Source organism: Papaver somniferum, chromosome 3 (assembly GCF_003573695.1).
Source record: "Papaver somniferum cultivar HN1 chromosome 3, ASM357369v1, whole genome shotgun sequence".
NCBI classification, from domain to species: domain Eukaryota; kingdom Viridiplantae; phylum Streptophyta; class Magnoliopsida; order Ranunculales; family Papaveraceae; genus Papaver; species Papaver somniferum.
This window is the reverse complement of record NC_039360.1, coordinates 133,562,516-133,582,591: the sequence shown is the minus strand read 5'-3', so window position 1 is coordinate 133,582,591 and position 20,076 is coordinate 133,562,516. Positions and strand designations below refer to the sequence as shown.

General features: G+C 37.1%; 2 protein-coding genes and 1 pseudogene across 4 annotated transcripts; 1 reads left to right on the top strand and 2 right to left on the bottom strand.

Moving 5' to 3' along the window:
- Positions 1 to 139: 139 nt before the first annotated feature.
- On the bottom strand, positions 140 to 4,046 carry LOC113357425 (dolichol-phosphate mannose synthase subunit 3-like). Of its 3 annotated transcripts, XM_026600808.1 has the most exons (5): positions 3,863 to 4,019; positions 2,321 to 2,435; positions 1,139 to 1,264; positions 916 to 1,023; positions 140 to 428 (listed from the first exon to the last, which is right to left on the bottom strand). In XM_026600808.1, the coding sequence occupies exons 3-5, from the start codon at positions 1,238 to 1,240 to the stop codon at positions 369 to 371; spliced, it is 270 nt and encodes an 89-aa protein (XP_026456593.1). In that variant the 5' UTR covers positions 1,241 to 1,264; positions 2,321 to 2,435; positions 3,863 to 4,019; the 3' UTR covers positions 140 to 368. The 3 variants fall into 3 exon arrangements, with proteins under 3 accessions (XP_026456593.1, XP_026456592.1, XP_026456594.1); XM_026600807.1 differs by lacking the exon at positions 2,321 to 2,435 and having other exon boundaries at positions 3,863 to 4,046; XM_026600809.1 differs by lacking the exons at positions 2,321 to 2,435; positions 3,863 to 4,019 and adding an exon at positions 2,078 to 2,220.
- Positions 4,047 to 4,201: 155 nt separating this feature from the next.
- LOC113357427 lies at positions 4,202 to 7,328 on the top strand (annotated as a pseudogene).
- An 867-nt stretch (positions 7,329 to 8,195) lies between these two features.
- On the bottom strand, positions 8,196 to 9,901 carry LOC113357424 (zerumbone synthase-like). Its single transcript, XM_026600806.1, has 3 exons — positions 9,714 to 9,901; positions 9,527 to 9,589; positions 8,196 to 9,380 (listed from the first exon to the last, which is right to left on the bottom strand). Exons 1-3 carry the CDS (start codon positions 9,731 to 9,733, stop codon positions 8,576 to 8,578), a joined length of 888 nt encoding a protein of 295 aa, XP_026456591.1. The 5' UTR covers positions 9,734 to 9,901; the 3' UTR covers positions 8,196 to 8,575.
- Positions 9,902 to 20,076: the final 10,175 nt, after the last annotated feature.

Here is a 20,076-nt window from a genome sequence, read left to right as displayed (position 1 = left end):
TGACTGTGATGAACTCAGTCGCTTCCAGTTGAAACATTTCATTTCCTGTCCAAGGATATCCGAGTAGCTTTCTTCAGAAACAATGTTATTATAGGTTTCATCTTACCTTGCCACACACACACACACCTGACATTTTGTCATTTGAAAAAATTGCTTGTATATTTAGAATCTGTCAACGCGTACATATTGTGATCAAATGAAAATATGGCAACTATGCTAATGTTTCACCTGTTCAAGATTGAGTGAACTTCAATAAACTCTTCAGTTCCAAACCACACTAGAGAAGTATCCAGCATGGGGCTGAAAAGATCAACAACTAACATTCACAAACATGCGAGAAAAAGCAAAAGAATCTTCCCATCAAGACTTCAATCACTTCCTACATCGACACCTCTCTGCTTCAAGAACTCCTTAGCCTCAACAACATCCTGCGTCACAAGAAGACAGGTTGAAATTTTAAAACAATTAGGAGGAGGAAATACATTGACTTTGGCTCAATCCACCAGCTTCAATGGCATTTTTGGAGACAATCGAACAAGAAACCCACATGACATTTCAGTATGCATATTACTTGTTCTGTTCAGGTAGGCGTTTCACAACGAGACCAGAGGAATCGTGAAAAAATTAGTTCTGTTTAGTTATTTTACTAGCGCAATTCAAAACCATTTATACTTGTAGCAACGAAGAGAAGTTTAGAATCGAACAAGGGTGGGTCAATTAATATGGAAACTCGTTCATTTCAACTTGCAAGGTGTAACATCACTTAGTTATCTTATAATTCACAAGAATAGATATCACTAACGACAAATGTCACAAACATTGTCCAAAAAATATTAAAATAAACAAGAATAGATATCACCTTAGGGAAAAATTTAAATGCAACACAGGGGAAAACATACAGAAAAGAAAGAATACCTTTTGCAGCAGCACAGCTTCTTCGGGACATGTTCGAAATTGTATCAAACCAACTCCAACCATCAGAAGACCGTAACATCCTAGTGAAATGGTGAAATAGATGGGTAGCTGAAATAAAATACCAGGAGAGGAAGATTAACCCCTCGCCAAGAAAAACAAAGACAACAACAAATAGGACCAGTATTTAGCGAATATAACCCACCCACCAAGATCAAAAACTCACCAGCCATGTATAGCTACGTGGAAGCATAGAGGTTTCCAGAAGACCAATCCAGAAGGCAATGATGGCCACAAGCAATGTTAAAATCTTTACAATATGCTTCATCTGTCTTTACAATGAGAAGATGCCCTGAATATGTAAAAATTAAAACAACAATTGGTACATAAGAAAACATCATAAATCAAAATACAGTTTTCCCATATGTCAAAGTCTTCCAATATATTTCATTAGCTTTATATACGTATTGATTGTCGTAATAACTTGCATCTCATGTTTGGCATGCTTATAAGTGCGATACAGCCAGATCAAACACTACATTTGTCATCGGCAGAAGCTAATTTTTAGTTTTTGATCAATAAGACTTTTGCAAGGAGCGTTCAGAATGTTAATTCCTTGAGTGAAGCGTCTGACAATCCCGTAATATTAATTAAATCACATAGGCATGGAAAATTTTAGAGTTATCATGCATTCTTACGCTAATATGAGACTTAAAAAGTTAGATTCAAACATGGATTATTAACGCACTAATACTAGCTTACTCTCAATGAAATGTTGAGAAAATAATGAATTTATATAAACATCATTAGATTGAACCAGAATGTGTCTATCCCTTTCTTTATAGATTAGCTAGTGCAATTGCAATAATAAGGATATTTTGCAATTTCAATTATAAGGACTAGACGCACGCGCGATGCGCCTGCCTTTCCGTTTCGAAAAAGGAAGAAAAAAAATTGAAGCATTTGATAATTTTTTTCCTTACAACACCCAAAATGATATTGAAAGATAATGTATCAAGATGTTATATCAAACAGTTAGTATCCAGAAAGAAGGAAAGATAATAACACTGCACCAAGAAGGTAACAAACCCACATCAATTCTAAGCAACTAAAGTGCATATATTTAAAATTTTCAAACCTACTTAACTTTATCAAATAACTTTACCAATCTATTTGCTGAGATGTAGAGAAGAAGTGAGAAATTCTGTATGGGCAAGCTTGAAACTAACCAACATCTAACGCTCCAAAAAATGCGTAGTGCAAAATTGGGAAATCAGCGCCTATAGCAATACAATATGTGACACTTCGATGGTAACCAAGAAGGTAATAAACCCACATCAATCCTAAGCAACTAAAGTGCATATATTTAAAATTTTCAAACCTACTTAACTTTATCAAATAACTTTACCAATCTATTTGCTGAGATGTAGAGAAGAAGTGAGAAATTCTGTACGGGCAAGCTTGAAACTAACCAACATCTAACGCTCCCAAAAATGCGTAGTGCAAAATTGGAAAATCAGCGCCTATAACAATACAATATGTGACACTTCAATCTCCAAAATAGTAAAATGCAAAAACATGTATAGTAAGGCAAATACCATTCAACATGTTCAAGTAAGTACTTCAATTTTACTAAGATGGATCTCCAAAATAGGCTTACTATGCAATTATTAAGAACATGTTGGATGGTGAAATTCCATTTACTTCAATGATTTACTTCAAATCCTTTGTCCATGTACTAATTTACAATACCTACTGGGAATTTTTGGCCAGATTAAGGACCCATATATATATATATATACACACTGGCACATCACAAGAAGTGTGACTCTAGAAATGGTTGATAATCATTATCTGGCAAGAAATATAAGGGCATTCTACACTATCGATACCAATCTCAGGTTGTGGTGCTACTTTAATGTAATAATAATCACCAAATTGCATATATGCAATTTGCAGTAAGCTAAATTGAGACATTGTCATATTCACTATTTGGAAAGTTCCTGAAACTTTATTCAACCAAGTTGGGGCATTCTACAGTATGAATACCTTTTTGCTAGTACACTCTAAGCACATTACTGCCTACTCATTAAATTTGAATTTTGGTTTGTAATAAGAGTAGAGAAATACTGGTTCCTCAAAGTAAGACTGAATCAGCAGCTGTAAACTTATCACTGAAATTGAACTTTAAACATGTATTTTCTATTAGGAAAATTAACAAAGAGTTGAAGTTCACAAATTATGGTTTTAGGCCTTTCCTGAAAAATTATCATTCTAATTAAAGTGTGGTATTAATATTAGTAAGATCATCATTTCATAAAAATCCATTCAAAGATTAAATGTTGAATTTCATGAAAACCCATTCCAAAAATATGTCGTTCTATGTGTGAAAATAAACAAACCTATTGTTAATTCAAACCTAACGATCAAGAGATGAATCGACAAAGAGAATAGAAAGTAAAAAGGATGAAAACCTACCATTCACGACTTGTAGAGATGAATATGGATGACTAAATATTTGCCCCAAACTTAAAAGAAGAAGCCTAAATCAGGTGAAGTAATTCGTTTAAACCGAAATTAAATATGGAGGGAGACTAAATCAGAAGAGAGCTCAGAAAAAAGAGAGTGAAAGGAATTGTAAAATTAAGAAGAGCGAGAGCGAAAGAAGACCGGAGTTGTTTTGCAAATATGCAAATTTATTATATAGTAAGATATTTCAACAGTAGTTTAACAAAAAAAAGCTTGATTCCTAAATTATCGAAGACTTCAGAATAGTTTAGATACCCGGATCATATTCAATTGGTGCAACACATACGTAATGTCAATTTGGAAAACCCTAGAGAGCAATTCCACTATAATTTGGTAGCTTAGAAATTAATTCGACAACAGCGATGATATATATCATTCAGAAAACTAAAAGGGAAAAACCTAGAATCAATAAGTCTCTTACCTCTTTTGATATGTAGATGATTCAATCCTCAACACAAGGAGATTGAAACTGAAAGGAGAGATAGAGAGAGATCCAATTTCCCTCCCAGGTAATCCTCGCAGTAATATAATCCACCCAGATTTCTTCCCGACTGAACAATTTGGGGACTGTCAAATACCGCAACTCACAGACCCATTACCCACCAAAAGTTGTGAGGTTCGGTCGGTGGGTCCTCAGTCTTATTTATTTTTATTTTTTTTTCTTTTTCTTTTTGAAGCAAGAACCTGAGTGGCCGCCGGCCGGTTATATACACAGTTGCCGATGATATGGATATTCACTAGGAGTAGCCAGTAGCCACCAATACTGTACAAATACTCTCTTTCTCCCTCGCTCTTTCAACCATCGAGTCCACTGCAAATCTTCGAATTCCTTTCTCTATCTACAATCTAACGGAATCAAGTAACATCTCCACACTATATTTATCCTTATTTCGAACAATCTCTCAACCTAATTTTCTCATTTTTTTTTCTGGTTTTGGTTTTTCTTTTGTTGTTGTATGGAATGATTAATGAATGTTCAGTTATCGGGGGGAGGAATGGGAACAAATTCGACATTAAATATGTGCTCCGATAATGGGGAAATCTATCAGTCAGATGTTTACTGATATGTCCAAAGCTAAAGAAACTGGAGTTGATATCATTGAGATCAGATTAGATTACTTATCAACCTTCAATTCTCACCAAGATCTTCATACCCTAATAAAAAATTGTACCATGCTAACTCTTTTCACCTACAGGTTGGCATTCCTTCTTTGAATGAGTTATGTATCTTGTTGTTTTACATAGACCGAAATGGGAAGGTGGTGAGTATGAAGGTGATAATAGGATTCGATTGGATGCACTTAAACTTGCAATGGAGTTGGGAGCTGATTATATTGATGTTGAGCTTCAGGTCAGTAGCATTATTGCCATTATGATGTTCATTGAGGTGTACTAATAAATACTAAGAAATGGTTGATACTTATAGTTTTGTTTTTGTCTCAAGGTTGCACATGAGTTTATTAGTTCATTAGAAGAGAAGACACGTGAAAAGTCTAAAATTATCGTTTCTTCTCATAACCACCATGCCACTCCTTCAGTTGAGGAAATAGGTGATCTTGTGGCAAGAATACAATCTAGTGGTGCTGACATAGTGAAGATTGCAACAACTGCTGTGGATGTCACAGATGTCGCTCGCATGTTTCAAATAATAGTGCATTCCCAAGTAAGCCATGTAAATTCCTTATCCTTTCTTGGACAATCTTTTAGTGAAAACAAGTGTGAAAAAACTTTATCGCTGTTGTATGTGTTTCTTCTCATTGTTGTTTACTCCTAGAGTATGTGTAAGAATACACCGCTAGTATATAGGTTCAATCAATAACTTGCATGAACTAGTTTACTTCACTATGTGCTCTTACACTTCGGGAAATCTCCGCATATCCGTAACTCTTTCATTTTTGTCAGTTGTTGGTATAGGTGCCAACTGCAGGATCCATTAGTTATTTTCGCCGTACTTTAACATCTTGTTGAATGTTTTCACACTTATTCTCACAGATTGATTGCTCATTTCAGGTTCCATTTATTGGATTGGTAATGACTGAAAAGGGTCTGATCTCACGGTTACTTTGCCCTAAATATGGTGGATATCTCACTTTTGGTACTCTTGAGGAGGGAATTGTATCAGCTCCCGGACAACCAACGGTGAAGGATTTATTGGATAAATACAACCTCAGACACATAGGTCCTGATATAAAAGTATTTGGAATTATTGGGAAGCCTGTGGGACACAGCAAGAGCCCTCTTTTGTTTAATAAAGCCTTCCATTGGTTTTAATGGAGTTTATGTGCCCTTTTTGGTGGATGACCTTGCAAAGTTTTTGGCTACATATGCATCTGCTGATTTTGCTGGATTCAGGTTTTAAAACTAAAAACTTACTCTAATAGATGCCAAAGGTTCCTGGGTTTGCAACTTAATATTGTCGAACAACCATCTAGGAAGATATTTTTGACCAGTTGAGTAATATATTTCATTTGGGATGCAGTTGTACAATTCCACACAAGGAAGCTGCACTTAAATGCTGTGACGAGGTTGATCCAATTGCCAAGGTAATTGGTACCTGTTCTTAGCACAACTTTCACTTTTCTGAAATGAGTCAATGGTTGGGTACTGTGAGTAATGGATTGACTTCAATTAGTTTATCCTCTTGATGAAATCCTTACAGTTAATAGGAGCTGTTAATACAATTGTTAGGAGACCAAGTGATGGGAAGTTAATTGGTTACAACACCGACTATATTGGTGCTATATCTGCCATAGAAGATGGGCTGAGAGGTTTCTTGCATACTCCACAAGCTTCATTTAGACCAATGTTGCTTATAGAGTGCCCCATTTTATGATTGTACTTTTGCAGGTTCAGAGATTTACCAGGGAAGTGGTTCACCCTTAGCTGGTAAATTGTTTGTAGTTATTGGAGCAGGCGGTGCAGGTAAGGCCCTTGCTTATGGTGCAAAAGCAAAGGGAGTGAGAGTTGTGATAGCCAACCGCACTTATGGTAAGGTTCCAGAATTGATTTGTTGTCTTCCTTCCTTAAAGTTTCTGGGTGATAACTTTTATGTTTCATCTCCAAGAGCGCGCCAGAGAACTAGCGGATTTGGTTGGAGGAGATGGAAACTTTCTTCCCAGAGGATGAAACGATTCTTGCAAACACGACATCTATAGGAATGCAGCCGAAAATAGAAGAAACACCCATACCAAAGGTTTGAGTCCTATTTCAGTTACATCTAAAGTCGTGATGCTTTTGCTTTCTCCTGTTCCACATACTCCTGGACTATTAAAACTTTAAAGTATCCCGTATGATTAAGTAGAACAGTTTTTTAGTCTTGCAACCAATGAAAGCTTACAGATAGAAAATGCTTTTATATGCAGCATGCCCTAAGTGCTTATGCACTGGTTTTTGATGCCGTTTACACTCCAAAAATGACAAGACTCTTGCTGGAAGCAGAAGAATCAGGAGCTGCAGTTGTTACTGGGGTAGAGATGTTCATAGGGCAGGCATATGAACAATACGAAAGGTTCACTGGTTTGCCAGGTTATAATCATTCTCTTCTCTTTTGTTTTTCTCCCCTTTCCTATTTAACCTAGTCCTAACACTTGCATTTTCCCTCTTTCTGCAGCGCCCAAGGAACTCTTTAGGGGGACCATGTCTAATCTGTAATTAGTACGCTCTTGGCCTATTTTACATCCCCAATTTTTTCATGTTATGTGGTTAGTTTTGGGTTATACTGCGACCCTATTGAAATCGTGTTGTATTTGGTGTTCTCAGAAATAAAACAATTTTTTTTTTTGGTTGAGTTGCTATAGTAAATTTTCTTAGGTTATACTATTAAATTACAGATCGATTAACCCCAGTCCATGGGGGTTGTATTTTTAAACAATTCATGTTTTTGTAATTTCAGTGGTTTATGTTTCGAAAATACATTTGGAAGCTTATCAATTTTTTTTTTTTTTTTGAAGCGGATTCATATTCAGTGATTTATGTTTCTAGAAGATACATGTGGAAGCTCAATACATGTAGTAGCTGATTGATATTGTTGTTGGGTTATGTAATTTTTCTCCTTTTTTCTTTCTTTCTTCCAGATTCCATTTATTCTCTCTTCTCAGCTGGTAATGTACTACAACAGATTCATAAGAAATCATTGCTTTCAATTCCGTATTTTTGTTTCTTTTATATTGTAGAAGATGATATTTTTGGCTTAATACCGGCCACTGATTCGTGCCAGAGTTCGATCTCGAGAAACATATGCACAGGTTACTACTATCTAGTTTATTTTATGAACTTGAAAATCGCTAGATAGTAGGATTTATTTTAGAGAAAGCCTCATCTTAGAAATAATTTCTTTTAAACTGTTTATGCTTCCCTAACAGTAACAGGGAAAGAAATTTATTTAAGAAGTGGGAACTTATTATAAGTCAGAATAAGCAGCTGTCTTTATAATTTTTTTCCCATCATAATGGCAAATGTTTAGAGTCTAGCTACTGCCCTTGGGCAGGAGAGTTACACTCGAATTATCGCTCACCATGGGGTTCTGACTTCAGGATCTAGGACTTACTCAAGGATTCCAACAGGATATTTACCATATTCAGAGTTTACTTTTAGAATCAAACAGTAGTTTAAAGGTGGTCTGTATTACTTCTATTACCAACTTATGTTAGGAAACTGAAAGGAATTTAGATGCAGGAAGCTCTGCCAAGTAAACTGAATGGAATTTAGAGGCAGCAATTCGAGTCAAGATGGAAGTTTAACCTATACTCAGTCGCTGCACAAACTTTGCCAAGTAGTTTTAGTTTTGTTTGAACTACATGCTATTTGTTGTTTCCCTTATTAGTTCTATGGATTTATATCAATGGCTGAGCTGAACTTTATTTATGTAGCTTGTGGATAGAAAGATATTGGTGCTAGAAAGGTAGCTGCAGTTCTCATTTATGTACCAATGCCCATTACAATGCTGGCTTGTGCTCAAGTTGCTGTTATTCACTCGGTGCCTCCATCTTCACACCGAGATTGTTGGACCAAAATAACTTCTGCTCTGAGTTCATGTGCTTGCATTTTAATTCTCTGGAAATCTATAATTTCATCATCATAAGCCATACAGCATACAAAGGCGAAGGAGCCAAAGCCTCTATTTTATTCACGTGTTTCATTCCGAGACCTGATCAGGTGATGGGAACGTAAGACTCTTGAAGGAGGTGAAGCCACCATCAACAACCAGATTATGACCGCTCACATACTTAGCGTCTTCAGAAGCCAGATAAAGTGCAGCTTTTGCAATATCAGCAGCTTCACAGTTAACTCCTTCCAACTCGCCAGCGTCGTGAATGACCTTCACAAGACGGTTAGCGTCAACCCCTGGATAAATCTTAACCATATCATCCATCGCAAATGGCGTCGGAATGGCAAAAGGTGAGATGCAATTAACCCTGATTCCATACTTGCAGAGCTCGGCTGCCACAGACTTCACCATCCCTGTAACAGCAACTTTAGAAATACTGTATGTATGTGGTGCTAATCCACCCATGATCCCAGTTACACTGGCAGTGCAAAGAATGGAACCTGTTCGCCTTGGGATCATAACACGCGCTGCATGTTTTATCCCAGTAATAACTCCCCGAACGTTAATACTCATGACATGGTCGAATTCTGTTAGGTTAAGATCTGTAATGCTTGGTGACAATTGGCCTGATACTCCAGCATTATTGAACATGATATCAAGGCGACCATATTTAGAGACTGTGAAATCAACTGCAGCAGAAACATCAGATTCTCGAACAACATCGCAGAACACAAATGTTGCTCTTTCCCCTAGTTCTGTTGCCGTTTCTTGGCCAAGTTGTTTCTGAATATCTGCAATCACAACCTTGGCACCATGGTTAATGAATTCTTTAGCTGTTGCTTTTCCAATACCACTAGCTGCTCCAGTGATCAATGCAACCTTGTCTTCTAACCTAGCACATTCATATAAAACCTGTCATTACAAAACTTATTTCTTACACTCAAGCTACAGCTCTAATATGCAAAGAAACAATAAAACAAGCACATCTTGAGTGCCTTGCCACCAATTACAGTGAAAAAGAAGGATCATAATATGTACCTTTTAGTTTCAGTGGAGAAAAAACTTGAGCAACATCTTCTTGATATTATGCTGGAAAATTTTCTGTTTATTAAATCGAAAACAGATATCAGAAATTCATAAAAGAATTAGAAATTTCCATTGAAGTAAATTCAAGGTTCCGAAGAATCAAAAACTGTAAATGATGATGATGATGAAAAAGGATTACCTGGTCCCAATCCTGAACATAATATTTTTTCTCCTAGAGATGCCGATCTTTCTCAGTTTGTCTTTGTTGTAAATCAAGGTCTAAGGGATTCTCTCAGAGTGAAACACTGTGTATACACGATTTATTTGTGGTAGGAATGGACCCTACCCATGTTACTGCAGAATATGACAACTTTTTTTAGTGGAGAAGCTACTGAAACAGAATAACTACTTGGCAATTATAATCAGGCACCCCAGGCACTATCTCTGCAACAAACTTGAATTTGTGGCACACAAAAACTCTTGCAGGCATCATCCAAGGGAACCTGTTAGACAACTCATTAGGGGTATAAATGTTTGGCGTCAATGGTGGGTAGGGCTTACTTTGTAGGAAAAATGCGTGACACTTATCATTTTCGAATTTGTAATCCTACATCTATTCCGATGAAAATGGGTTAGCAGTGTGAGTGTCTATTTTCTGAAAAAAAAAATAAAATAAATTGAATTAGGATATTTTGTTCACGCGCCCTTATTTTTTTTCTTTCTTTTCCGGATGGTTTGAAATGAAAATTAAGGTGTGACTTAAAAAGTATTAGTAAAGTTAAGGGCAATCCTATGGCTATTAGCAAATATTGTTTTTTGTTGAGCCACGTGGATTAACAAATGCGTTTTTGCATTATAGTAAATTACAGCAAAATGAACAGATTTGGTTATTAAGGGTCGCAGACCCACTACTATTTCTTTTTGTTTGGGTGAAAAACAGATATAGGCCTGTTTTTTTCCAGGGTTACAATCATAGGCCCGTTTTTTTGAAAGTTATAAATCTAGGCCGATTTTGACCGTTTTATTGCAAAAACGGCTAACGGTGGTTATCCACCTTTTTGGCACCGTTAGTGTGTCGGGAAAAGACTTGTAAGCCCTTCGACTCATAAAACTCACCGTGTTAATCTTTGAATCGTCGATTCTGCGCAGGGACTCGGTGCTGACTGTGTAAACACGTGTACGCTGCACACGTCATAAATTCTGCCACGTGTCAGTAAAAATGTGGCCCCCACAGTACCCAACGACAAGATTATCTCCCATAAAAAGCATATCTTCTTCATATCTTCTTCTTTGTCTCATTTTCATTCAGATCTAAAAATGGTTGGTGGTGTTCATCCTTCATCAAAATGCAGCACTAGCAGCATCAAGGTGCAGTGTGATATGTGTGACAAAGAAGACCATGAAACCAAGAGTTGTCCCTGGGTATACTCAAGGTGCAAACATGTACCTTGTAATGGAGTTCGAGCATTATTGAGATCTAAAACCGATCAAACAAATGGAAGGGCCTTCTTCGAGTGTTTGAACCCCACCTGCAACTACTTTGAGTGGTTTGATCTTGCTTCTTCTCCAGCTACATCACTTCAAATCAAGCTTCCAAGCCAACATAGCTGCATTGCCTGTGGAGATGAGAACCACTGTTTCAATAATTGTCCATTAAACAATCACCCCTGCTTCAAACAAAACTGCAATTCAAAGTTAGAACTAAAGGTTTGTAAGAATCAACACAATCTGAATATAGCATATCTGTTATGTATGAAAAAAGACTGTGATGCTTTCAGATGGGCTTCAGATGCACTTGTAATTGAAACAAAAGAGACATTGAAAGGAAAAGTACTAGAAGTATGTAATGAGTTTAAGAAAAATCTGAAAATGTAATGAAACAAAAGTTGTAATTGAACATTTCATAAAATGTATGCAAAACAAACTTCCAACATACATTGTCTTAAACTTCATTATCCTAAAACTGCACCAACAATCCAAAGTGAAAAAGAAACTTCCAACATACATATCTTCTACACAAAATGAAAGTTAATCAACATAACCAACTCAGATCTTCATATACTTCTTTGTTTTCTTCTTGATCTTTGGATCTGACACTGTGAAGTTGACATTGTTGCTAACTGTACCAACCTTCTTGAAGTTCTGATTCATACATGAGGTTTGAGAAGTTCCAACTTTTGCTTTTGTCTTTCCCTTAACACCTTTTTCAGATCTTGCAGCAGCTTGCTTAGATGATTCACCAACACAACTCTGGCTATTGGATTTGGTCTTAGTTGCACCCCTTACACTGGTACTTTGACCTGCAGATGAACCATGAACAACTTTTGCAGCTTTCTTGTTCCTCTTTAATGGACCAGGTTCATAAGCTGTGAAAGTATCACCATCAACACATAATCTAGCCTTTGGTACCTTTGGATTAGAACCAACTGCTCCTCCAGCACAGGTCTTTTCATAGTGACCTGGTTCTCCACATCTCTTGCATCTTCTACTCTTCTTTACTGTGGGTGGAGGTTCATCATATGATCTAATTCTCTTAACCCTTGGTCTACCTGGTTTTCTGATGCTCACTGGAGGTTTAATCATCTCTTTCAATGTTGTCTGGATAAGAAGAAGAAAACAAAGAAAGTATCATATATAAATGAAAGGCTGAAACCCTAAAGGAATCAAATATGGATATTTTATTTATTGCACAACAAATGAAAATGACAAAATCAAGAATGGGTCAAAGACTTTTCATAGTGATAATGTACCTTTTCATAGTCTTCTGGGCCCAACAATGGGTTGAATTCTGGAGCATATGTTCTCTTGTAGCTGTCAACCCAATAATACTTGTCACAATACCTGCAACAATACCCAACATGTAAAAAAGAAATCCGTTAGGACAAACCAATTAAAATTAAGAAATGTCCAAAGTACATTATCACTATGAAAAGTATAAAAATATTATAAGGACAAAGGGACAATACTTACTCAGCCCAAACAGGTCTCAATGGCTTTAGAGCACAGACAGCATGCTGGCAGACAAAACCCCTCAATTGCCATTGCAAACAGCTACAATTCCTCTTTGGAAAATTCACAACAAAGATGGATCCATGACAACTTGTAACCTCATATACTTTCCCCCTAACATCATTCTCTAGTTGAAAATTTGTGGTCAAGTCACACATCTTGGTAATCAGCTGCATTGCGTTTGGAACAAGGTCACCATCCTTCCATTTTGCAGCTTCATTCCTCCTGTTGTTGAGAAGTCCCATCACCAGTTTTCCATACATCAGACCTAGCTTGCAGATTGGCTTGTCTCTAATCTTCTTGGAAATATTATTGAAGGATTCTGAGAAGTTGTTGTTGATGTGCTCACATTTGCTAGTAGTTGGAAAATGAGCCCTAGACCAGGTTTCAGGCCTTTTGTAGGATCGGAATCTCGCAACAATAATGCCTCAGCGAAATTATTAACAACACAACACAACAGTGTCGCAGAACAACTTCAGAAATGACGTAATAAACGACATTAGCTAAATCATGAGAAAAGCGTGACGATTCTGCGAAAATAAGGAAGTTTGCGAGATTAGTATTTGTAAGATTGCAAGAATATCGCAAACCATATCCGAAAATAAAGGACAAATTAGCTGTCATCCACTATGTAATTTCCTATAAATAGCCATTCGGTTGTAAAGGAAAGGAGAGAGATCTTTTTAAGTGAGAAGCAAATAAATAGGAGAGAGAAAATCTTGAGCAGTGGTTCTTCTTGATTCCTTTATATTTTCTTGTAAGATTGTTCAAAGATTCATCAATAAAATTAAGATTGTTAATCCAAAAATGAGTTGAATGTTAATGAAATCTTATGAGGGGTGTAGTGTAGGATTTCCTGCAACTACATAATGGCGCTAGAAACAGGGAGTTGAAGATTGAAGATTGTTCTAGAAAAAGTTGAAGATTAATATTGTGATTTATTAGAATTGAAAGTAATTGGTGAAAAAACTTACATAATATCTTACAATTTGTTAGTATTGAAAGAATGACTAGAAGGAGAAATGTATCGGAACAACCAACAACTACTAGAAGAAGAAGTAAAAGACTTGCTGGAAGGGAGAGAAATGAAATGGGAGAATTTACTAGAAGGAGAAATGGTGGAGAAAATCAAATTCAACAACCAGTTCAACAAACACCGGTACAAAATAAAACTATGGATTATGAAAGAATGAGCATACACACTTGGCGATCAAATTCAACAGAAGAAGTAGAAGAAGAGCAGCAAACCAGGAACCGTAGACAGATAGAGAGAAATCAAGAAGTAGATGAAGGAATAATTCATGGAGATGAGGAAATTGGAGCGTTAGAAACGCTGAGACAAAGAATACATGAAGAAAGAAGAGCTGAGGCGGAAGAACGTGCAAATCTAATAACGCAAAATCACGAATTGAGGATGGAAAATATGAAACTACAGAGTAGAAGATCGAGAAGTTCTACAAGATCATATTCAAGATCGACTAGAAGAGAGATGAGGTGAAACTCACCCACAGTTAATGTTGAAAATAATATTCAAGAAGAAATACAAAATCCTAATGAAGAATATCGCGAAGATAGAGAAAGGACTGATGATCGTTACGTTCCATAAAATGAATTTTTTGATGATAGGCAAAATGGTAGAAATCAAGAGAATGATTAACGTCAGGGACGAAATAATCAAGATGGCGAAGAGAATCGAGAGGAATGAAGGAGAATTTTACATGAGAGAGAAGCTCAAAGAAATCAACAAACGATTGAAGAAGAAATTGAAAGACATTATGCTGAACAAGCACGTTTAATTTGCGAACGTGAAATATTGAGAGCGAAAATGGAAGAGCAAGAACTTCAGGAGACAATTCGCCAGAACAATCACGACAATCGAGAAAGAAGGCGTACACAAAACCGGAATAACAATAATCTCAATGAAGAGTATGATAGAGTACAGAGAATGGCTGAAAGACAACGAATAATGAACATAATCATGGAGGGGAAAATGAAAGACATCATCATATGCGAATTCAAGATAGAGATGAGGAAGAGAATAGCAGGAGAAGACGAGATGAGGATGATGAAGAAGAAATGCAAAATTTCGCGAGAGAAGAAAGACATGAACGCAGAAGAAGGGAGGCGAAATTAAAAAGACCAATGGATCAAAATTCAGGTGTAAATGAACAAATCTTAAAAGAATTGGAAGAAATGAGAGGAATGCTAAATAATAGAGGAGAAATAGGCAGAAGACAATTAGATGAAGCTATAGAAGAAGCTGCGAAAACTCCATTTACAAAAGAAGTACAACTAGGAGGAATACCTACGAAACACAATTTGTCTGCGTTAACCAACATCTTTGATGGAACAACTTGTGCAATTCAATACATAAAAGCCTATGTGAGATGCATGTTACAGTAGGAAAATCATGATGCCGTATTTTGCAAGTATTTTGCATCCAGTCTAACAAGAGAGGCATTAAAATGGTTCGAAGGTCTACCAAAAAATACAATAACATCTTTCAATCATTTGCAGACCACATTCTTGGGGGCATATATAAGTAATAATTCTTCGCGACCTGGTATTGAAGATGTGTTTGGATTAAAACAAAGGATTGTCGAAAGTCTGAAGCATCTGACCAAAAGGTGGAGGACTATGTGTAGTGAGATGGCTGGCCGTGTGGATGCGAGATATCTTATCTTGTCATTTATCAATGCTATGTTCGCAACCAATCTATTATATGTCCAAATTTTCAGAGTCAAGAACACCATCACAATGACCGAACTACGAGAACTTCAGGAAGAGTATATTACTCTAGAGGAAAGACAAAATGAAATGGAATCATACCCAGTTGCGAACACCAATTCACAAGCAGCGAATGCAAGCTTATTACCTAAACTAATAAACACAGTGGCGAGCACTTTTCAAGTACAACAAAAAAGGTTACGGGCAACAATCAACAAAAACTGGTGGCCGAGATCAAGAGAAGTATGAAAGAGAAAGAAATTTCTACAATCGTGGTGGAAATAATAAGATTCAAAGACTTGATCATCCGCAAGAAACTTATGGAGGTCAAAGACAAAATTATAATAGAGGACAAGGAGGTCACAAAGTAGTATGGGAAGAAATCAAAAAGCCGCCTCTGAATGCAAGTGTAGAGAAAATATGGGAAGATATAATTTTGATGGAGAATATACCAACACCATGGAACATGGGAACGTAACCACCTCAAAGCCACAGAAGTCATGAGTTCTGTTCTTATCATCATTTTCACGGACATACTACAAATGATTGCAGAAATGTAAAGAGAATTATTCTGAGAATGATAGATCAAGGAAAACTAAACCACTTTCTGGTAGGGCACCCACAATCTCAACCATTGTCGCCACCAACCCTAGAGCATCACAGAGTAAACACGGTAAAAGAAAATGAAACATTCTTCGTAGAAATTGGTGCAAAAGCAAAGAATCTATTCTGTCACTCTATTGTACATTCATACAAGACAATTGAAGATTTTCATGACAATTTTTTGAGTAGAGTGTTCGCAAGAGACAATGATGGAAGAGAAATTATGAATATTGCGAAAATCTCGCCGCTAGAGGAATGGTAGAAACAGACTATTTCTTTTACCGCAAAAGAAGTCCCTGAAGGTGGAGAAGTACATGACAATCCATTAGTGGTAAAATTAGAAATTAATCCAAAACCGAAAGAAGATGAAGTTGATGAAGCTGAAGACTCGTGGGAAATTAATAGGATTCTAATCGATACCGGAAGTTCTGTGAACATCTTATTCTATCATACTTATAAAACCATGGGAGGGAGAGATGATGATCTTATACCATCTACATATAAGATATATGATTTTAATGGTACTGCCAGCAAGCCTAAAGGGGAGGTTACTATGTGAATTCCATTGAAGGGAATATCTTCTGAAATCCTGTTATGTGTTGTTGACGTAGAGTCACCCTACAATGCATTAATTGGTCGACCTTGGCTACATGGGATTCTAGGTGTAGCTTCAACTTTCCACTAGTGCATCAAATTACCTCACCTCAGCGGTGTAGGAATCATAAAAGGAGATTGGGTTGAAGGAAAGAAATGTTACGAAACTGAGGTAGAATCCTGCGAAGGAAGAGCAAACAAGAAGGAAAGTTGGCGACACAAAATCAAAGAGACACAAAGAAGTGAGAGATTGATGGTGGATGCAATCGAACGAAAAGAAGAAGAAATGTTGCGAAACTAATGCTAGCTCAGAATAAGAAATGGTGAACATACCACTACCAAGGAAGCAGTAGCAGAAAATAAAAAAGAAGCAGAGAATGGCCAAGGTAATAAAAATAAGAAGTGTATGAATGATTGATTTTTTGCGACACTCTCGCAACAAATAAAATTCTCAAAAATGCATTTTACTGAATGATGAAAATGAGATTGAGAAGTACAAATACGAAATGATGATATGCGAGAATCTCGCAGAGATAATGAATTCTACAAAAGACAATCAGAGAACAATGACAAAAGAGAAAGGGGCGAACCTTTATGGCGTACACCCTAGTTCGCGAATACAATTTCGCAAGAGGCAAATGTAAGACCTAAAGTACGTCATATAAGGGGGTACCTGTTGCATGGCTCAGGGAAAGTCTACACCGCCCCCGGAACCCGAGTCATGGAGATTTGGGGTCAATAAAGCCCATACGGGAGAGGCACCTTGGATTCTCAGCTTAAGCATATGACTTAGGTTGGGTGACTAAGGTAATAAGGACTCTCCCAAGGAGTGCAGAATCTGACCAAGGCACCGAGGTACACGGTTGAGTCAAGAGTGCCAGGGGCGTCTGGAGCGTACCTTGCCATTCTTGACAAGTCTTGGCTTATACTGCACTCGGCCCGAAGAAAAGCCCACTTAGGGTGCAGTCTCGTAACCATAATCCCTATAGGTAAAAGGGATAAGAGGCTGCGAAAACAACAGGTTGTTGTTAAGACCGGATGGAAGGAGCCAACCTTGTATGGTAGAGGTACGCCTCCTTGAAGGGGCAACCAGGGGGAAGATAAGGGCGACACCCTCCATTAGGGAGCTGATAAGTGTCTTAAGACGCAAATGTCATGAGTATTTTTACTCCCAAGGGTATTAAGGCTTGTCATATTTGTGCGACAATCCTGAAGAGGCAATAATACAAAAGAAAAGGATAAGACGAGATCAATGGGTTTTCGCATGAAAGTGCGAAGACGTCCTGCGATTTCGTCACAAGACGGTAATGTCATGCGCTTTATTTTCGCAAGAATATTTAGGCCTGTCATATTATCGCAACATTCCTGAAGAGGCAATAATAAAAAAAAAAGGATAAGGCAAGATCAATGGGTTTTTGCATGAAAATGCAAGGACGTCCTGCGATTTTGTCACAATGACAAGGGGTGGCATGATAAGACCTTTAACTAGGAAGGCAAAATAAGACCACACAAAAATGAAATTTTGAAAAGAATCAAAATTCACTTCGCATATGATTGCGAAATTATACAGAAACAATTGCGAAGCTGAGGCACAAAATAAGAGAAATCTGCAAAATCTCTCATTTGGATACAAATAACAGGAGGGAGAATCTTTGTAGGTATTTGGAAAGGTTCAATGATTTATTAGCCCAATGTCCTCATCATGGCATAGAAAAGGTTAGGCTAGTTCAGATCCTTTATGAGGGTTTAGATTATTCGACAACAACCATGGTTGAGTCTCTATGCACTAGTGGTTTTGAAAACCAAACTATGGATGCAACGATGAAATTTTTGAATGAAATCGCTGAAAAGACCCACCAATAGGAAAATAGTAGGGAATTCAAGAAAACAATTCTTTTAGGCAAAGGGAACGTTAATAGGGTAGAAGGAAGCTTTAAGTCAGATGCCAAAATTGCAGCAATAGCTAAAAGGTTAAAAGCTATAGAATTGGGTCACACTAGTGGTAGAGTAGAGCCTTTTTTGGAAGGCCAGACAATGGAAGAGCAAGCCAATGCTCTTTATAATAATAACACTAGATTTGATAACCGTCAGAAATTTGACCCATATTCAGAAACCTATAATCCTGGTTGGAGAAACCATTCGAACCTCTCATGGTCTAAGGACCAGAATCAAGGTCAGTTTAGTAATTAGAATGCTCCCCCAGGTTTTGGCTATACTAAGAATCCTTCAGGACCAACTCAGTTTCAGAATCAATCCGATAAGAAAATTTTAAGTCTTGAGGAATCTCTTGCCGTTTTAACCCAACAAACTACATCATTTCATCAATCGATGATACAGGGTTTAGAAGAAAATAAAAAGCTGGTCCATGCTTACTCTCAGGCTATTTACGAGTTAAAAACCCAGGTTGGTTTAATAAATGAATTCTTGAGATAAAAAGGTAAGTTTCCTAGTCAAACACAACCCAACCCTAGAGGAGTTCATGAAGTAGGTGCAAAACCATCACACCAGTTGAATTCAATTAGAACCCTTACGAGTAGTAGAGTTGTAGAAAATAAGGTAACCATGCCCAATAGTGAGCATACTATGGTTCACCCCTCAGGTCCATCCATAGTTGAGGAGACTAATGAAGTTTATGAGGATGCCAATTCGGTTCCTGAGAGGCCCTATTTTATGCCTAGAGCCCCATTTCTACAGCTATTAGTACCAACAAAGAGTGAATCCAACTTTAATGACATAATAGAGGTTTTTAAGAAAGTTACCAAAAACCTTCCGTTGTTAGAAGCAATTAGGAAACTGCCGGCTTATGCCAAGTTCCTCAAGGATATGTGTGCACGAAAGCAAAAGCTTAGTGTCCCTAAAAAAGCCTTTTTAGCTATTCATGTAAGTTCGATCATTCATAACCCCACAACTCCTAAGTATAAAGACCCAGGTGCACCTACCATTGCTTGCACGATAGGAAAATATCGGGTAGAAAAAGATTTACTGGACTTAGGAGCTAGTGTAACTTACTTCCATACCATGTGTGCTTACAACAAGGATTTGGTGAATTGAAACCTACCAAGAAAACACTGCAGTTAGCTGATAGGTCTATTAAAATTCCTCGTGGTGTGATAGAAGATGTTCTTATTGAGGTCGACAAGTTTATTTATCCTGTGGATTTCGTGGTCTTTGATACCCAACATGTCCCTGACCCAGAGAACCAGATACCTGTGATTTTAGGTCACCCATTTTTAGTTACGTCTAATACGATCATAAACTGCCGAAATGGTATTATGAATCTATCTTTTGGTAGCATCTGAAAAAGCGGGGGTCTAACAACACCACCCAATATTTTGATTAGCAATCTGTATAGACAAACTCCAATATACTTTTTATGAGAATCAACTAGACAATCAGACTCAATCAATAAAAAGATATATCAGAGAGTTTATATCTCAATCTCTCGATTTGATTTTTACTCATCAATAGCGAGTCTTTATCAAAGAGAGATAACTTGGACGGTACCAAAGACCAATGTCCAAGGATCAATCAATATCAATCAACAACCAAAGGTTGGATTTCCAATTGATGATCACGAACGCACAACCTGTATCATTTCAATTATATAAAATATAATGCGAAAAAGAAAT

Excerpts from the sequence above, each read along its gene's own strand:
- LOC113357425 (XM_026600807.1), bottom strand. The coding sequence starts at position 1,240 with ATGAAGCATATTGTAAAGATTTTAACATTGCTTGTGGCCATCATTGCC. Across the intron at positions 1,024-1,138 it reads CACGTAGCTATACATGGCTG|CTACCCATCTATTTCACCAT; the intron begins GTGAGTTTTTGA and ends ATTTTATTTCAG. Across the intron at positions 429-915 it reads AAGCTGTGCTGCTGCAAAAG|GATGTTGTTGAGGCTAAGGA; the intron begins GTATTCTTTCTT and ends CTTGTGACGCAG.
- LOC113357424 (XM_026600806.1), bottom strand. The coding sequence starts at position 9,733 with ATGTTCAGGATTGGGACCAG. Across the intron at positions 9,590-9,713 it reads ATGTTCAGGATTGGGACCAG|AAAATTTTCCAGCATAATAT; the intron begins GTAATCCTTTTT and ends TTTAATAAACAG. Across the intron at positions 9,381-9,526 it reads TTCTCCACTGAAACTAAAAG|GTTAGAAGACAAGGTTGCAT; the intron begins GTACATATTATG and ends TGAATGTGCTAG.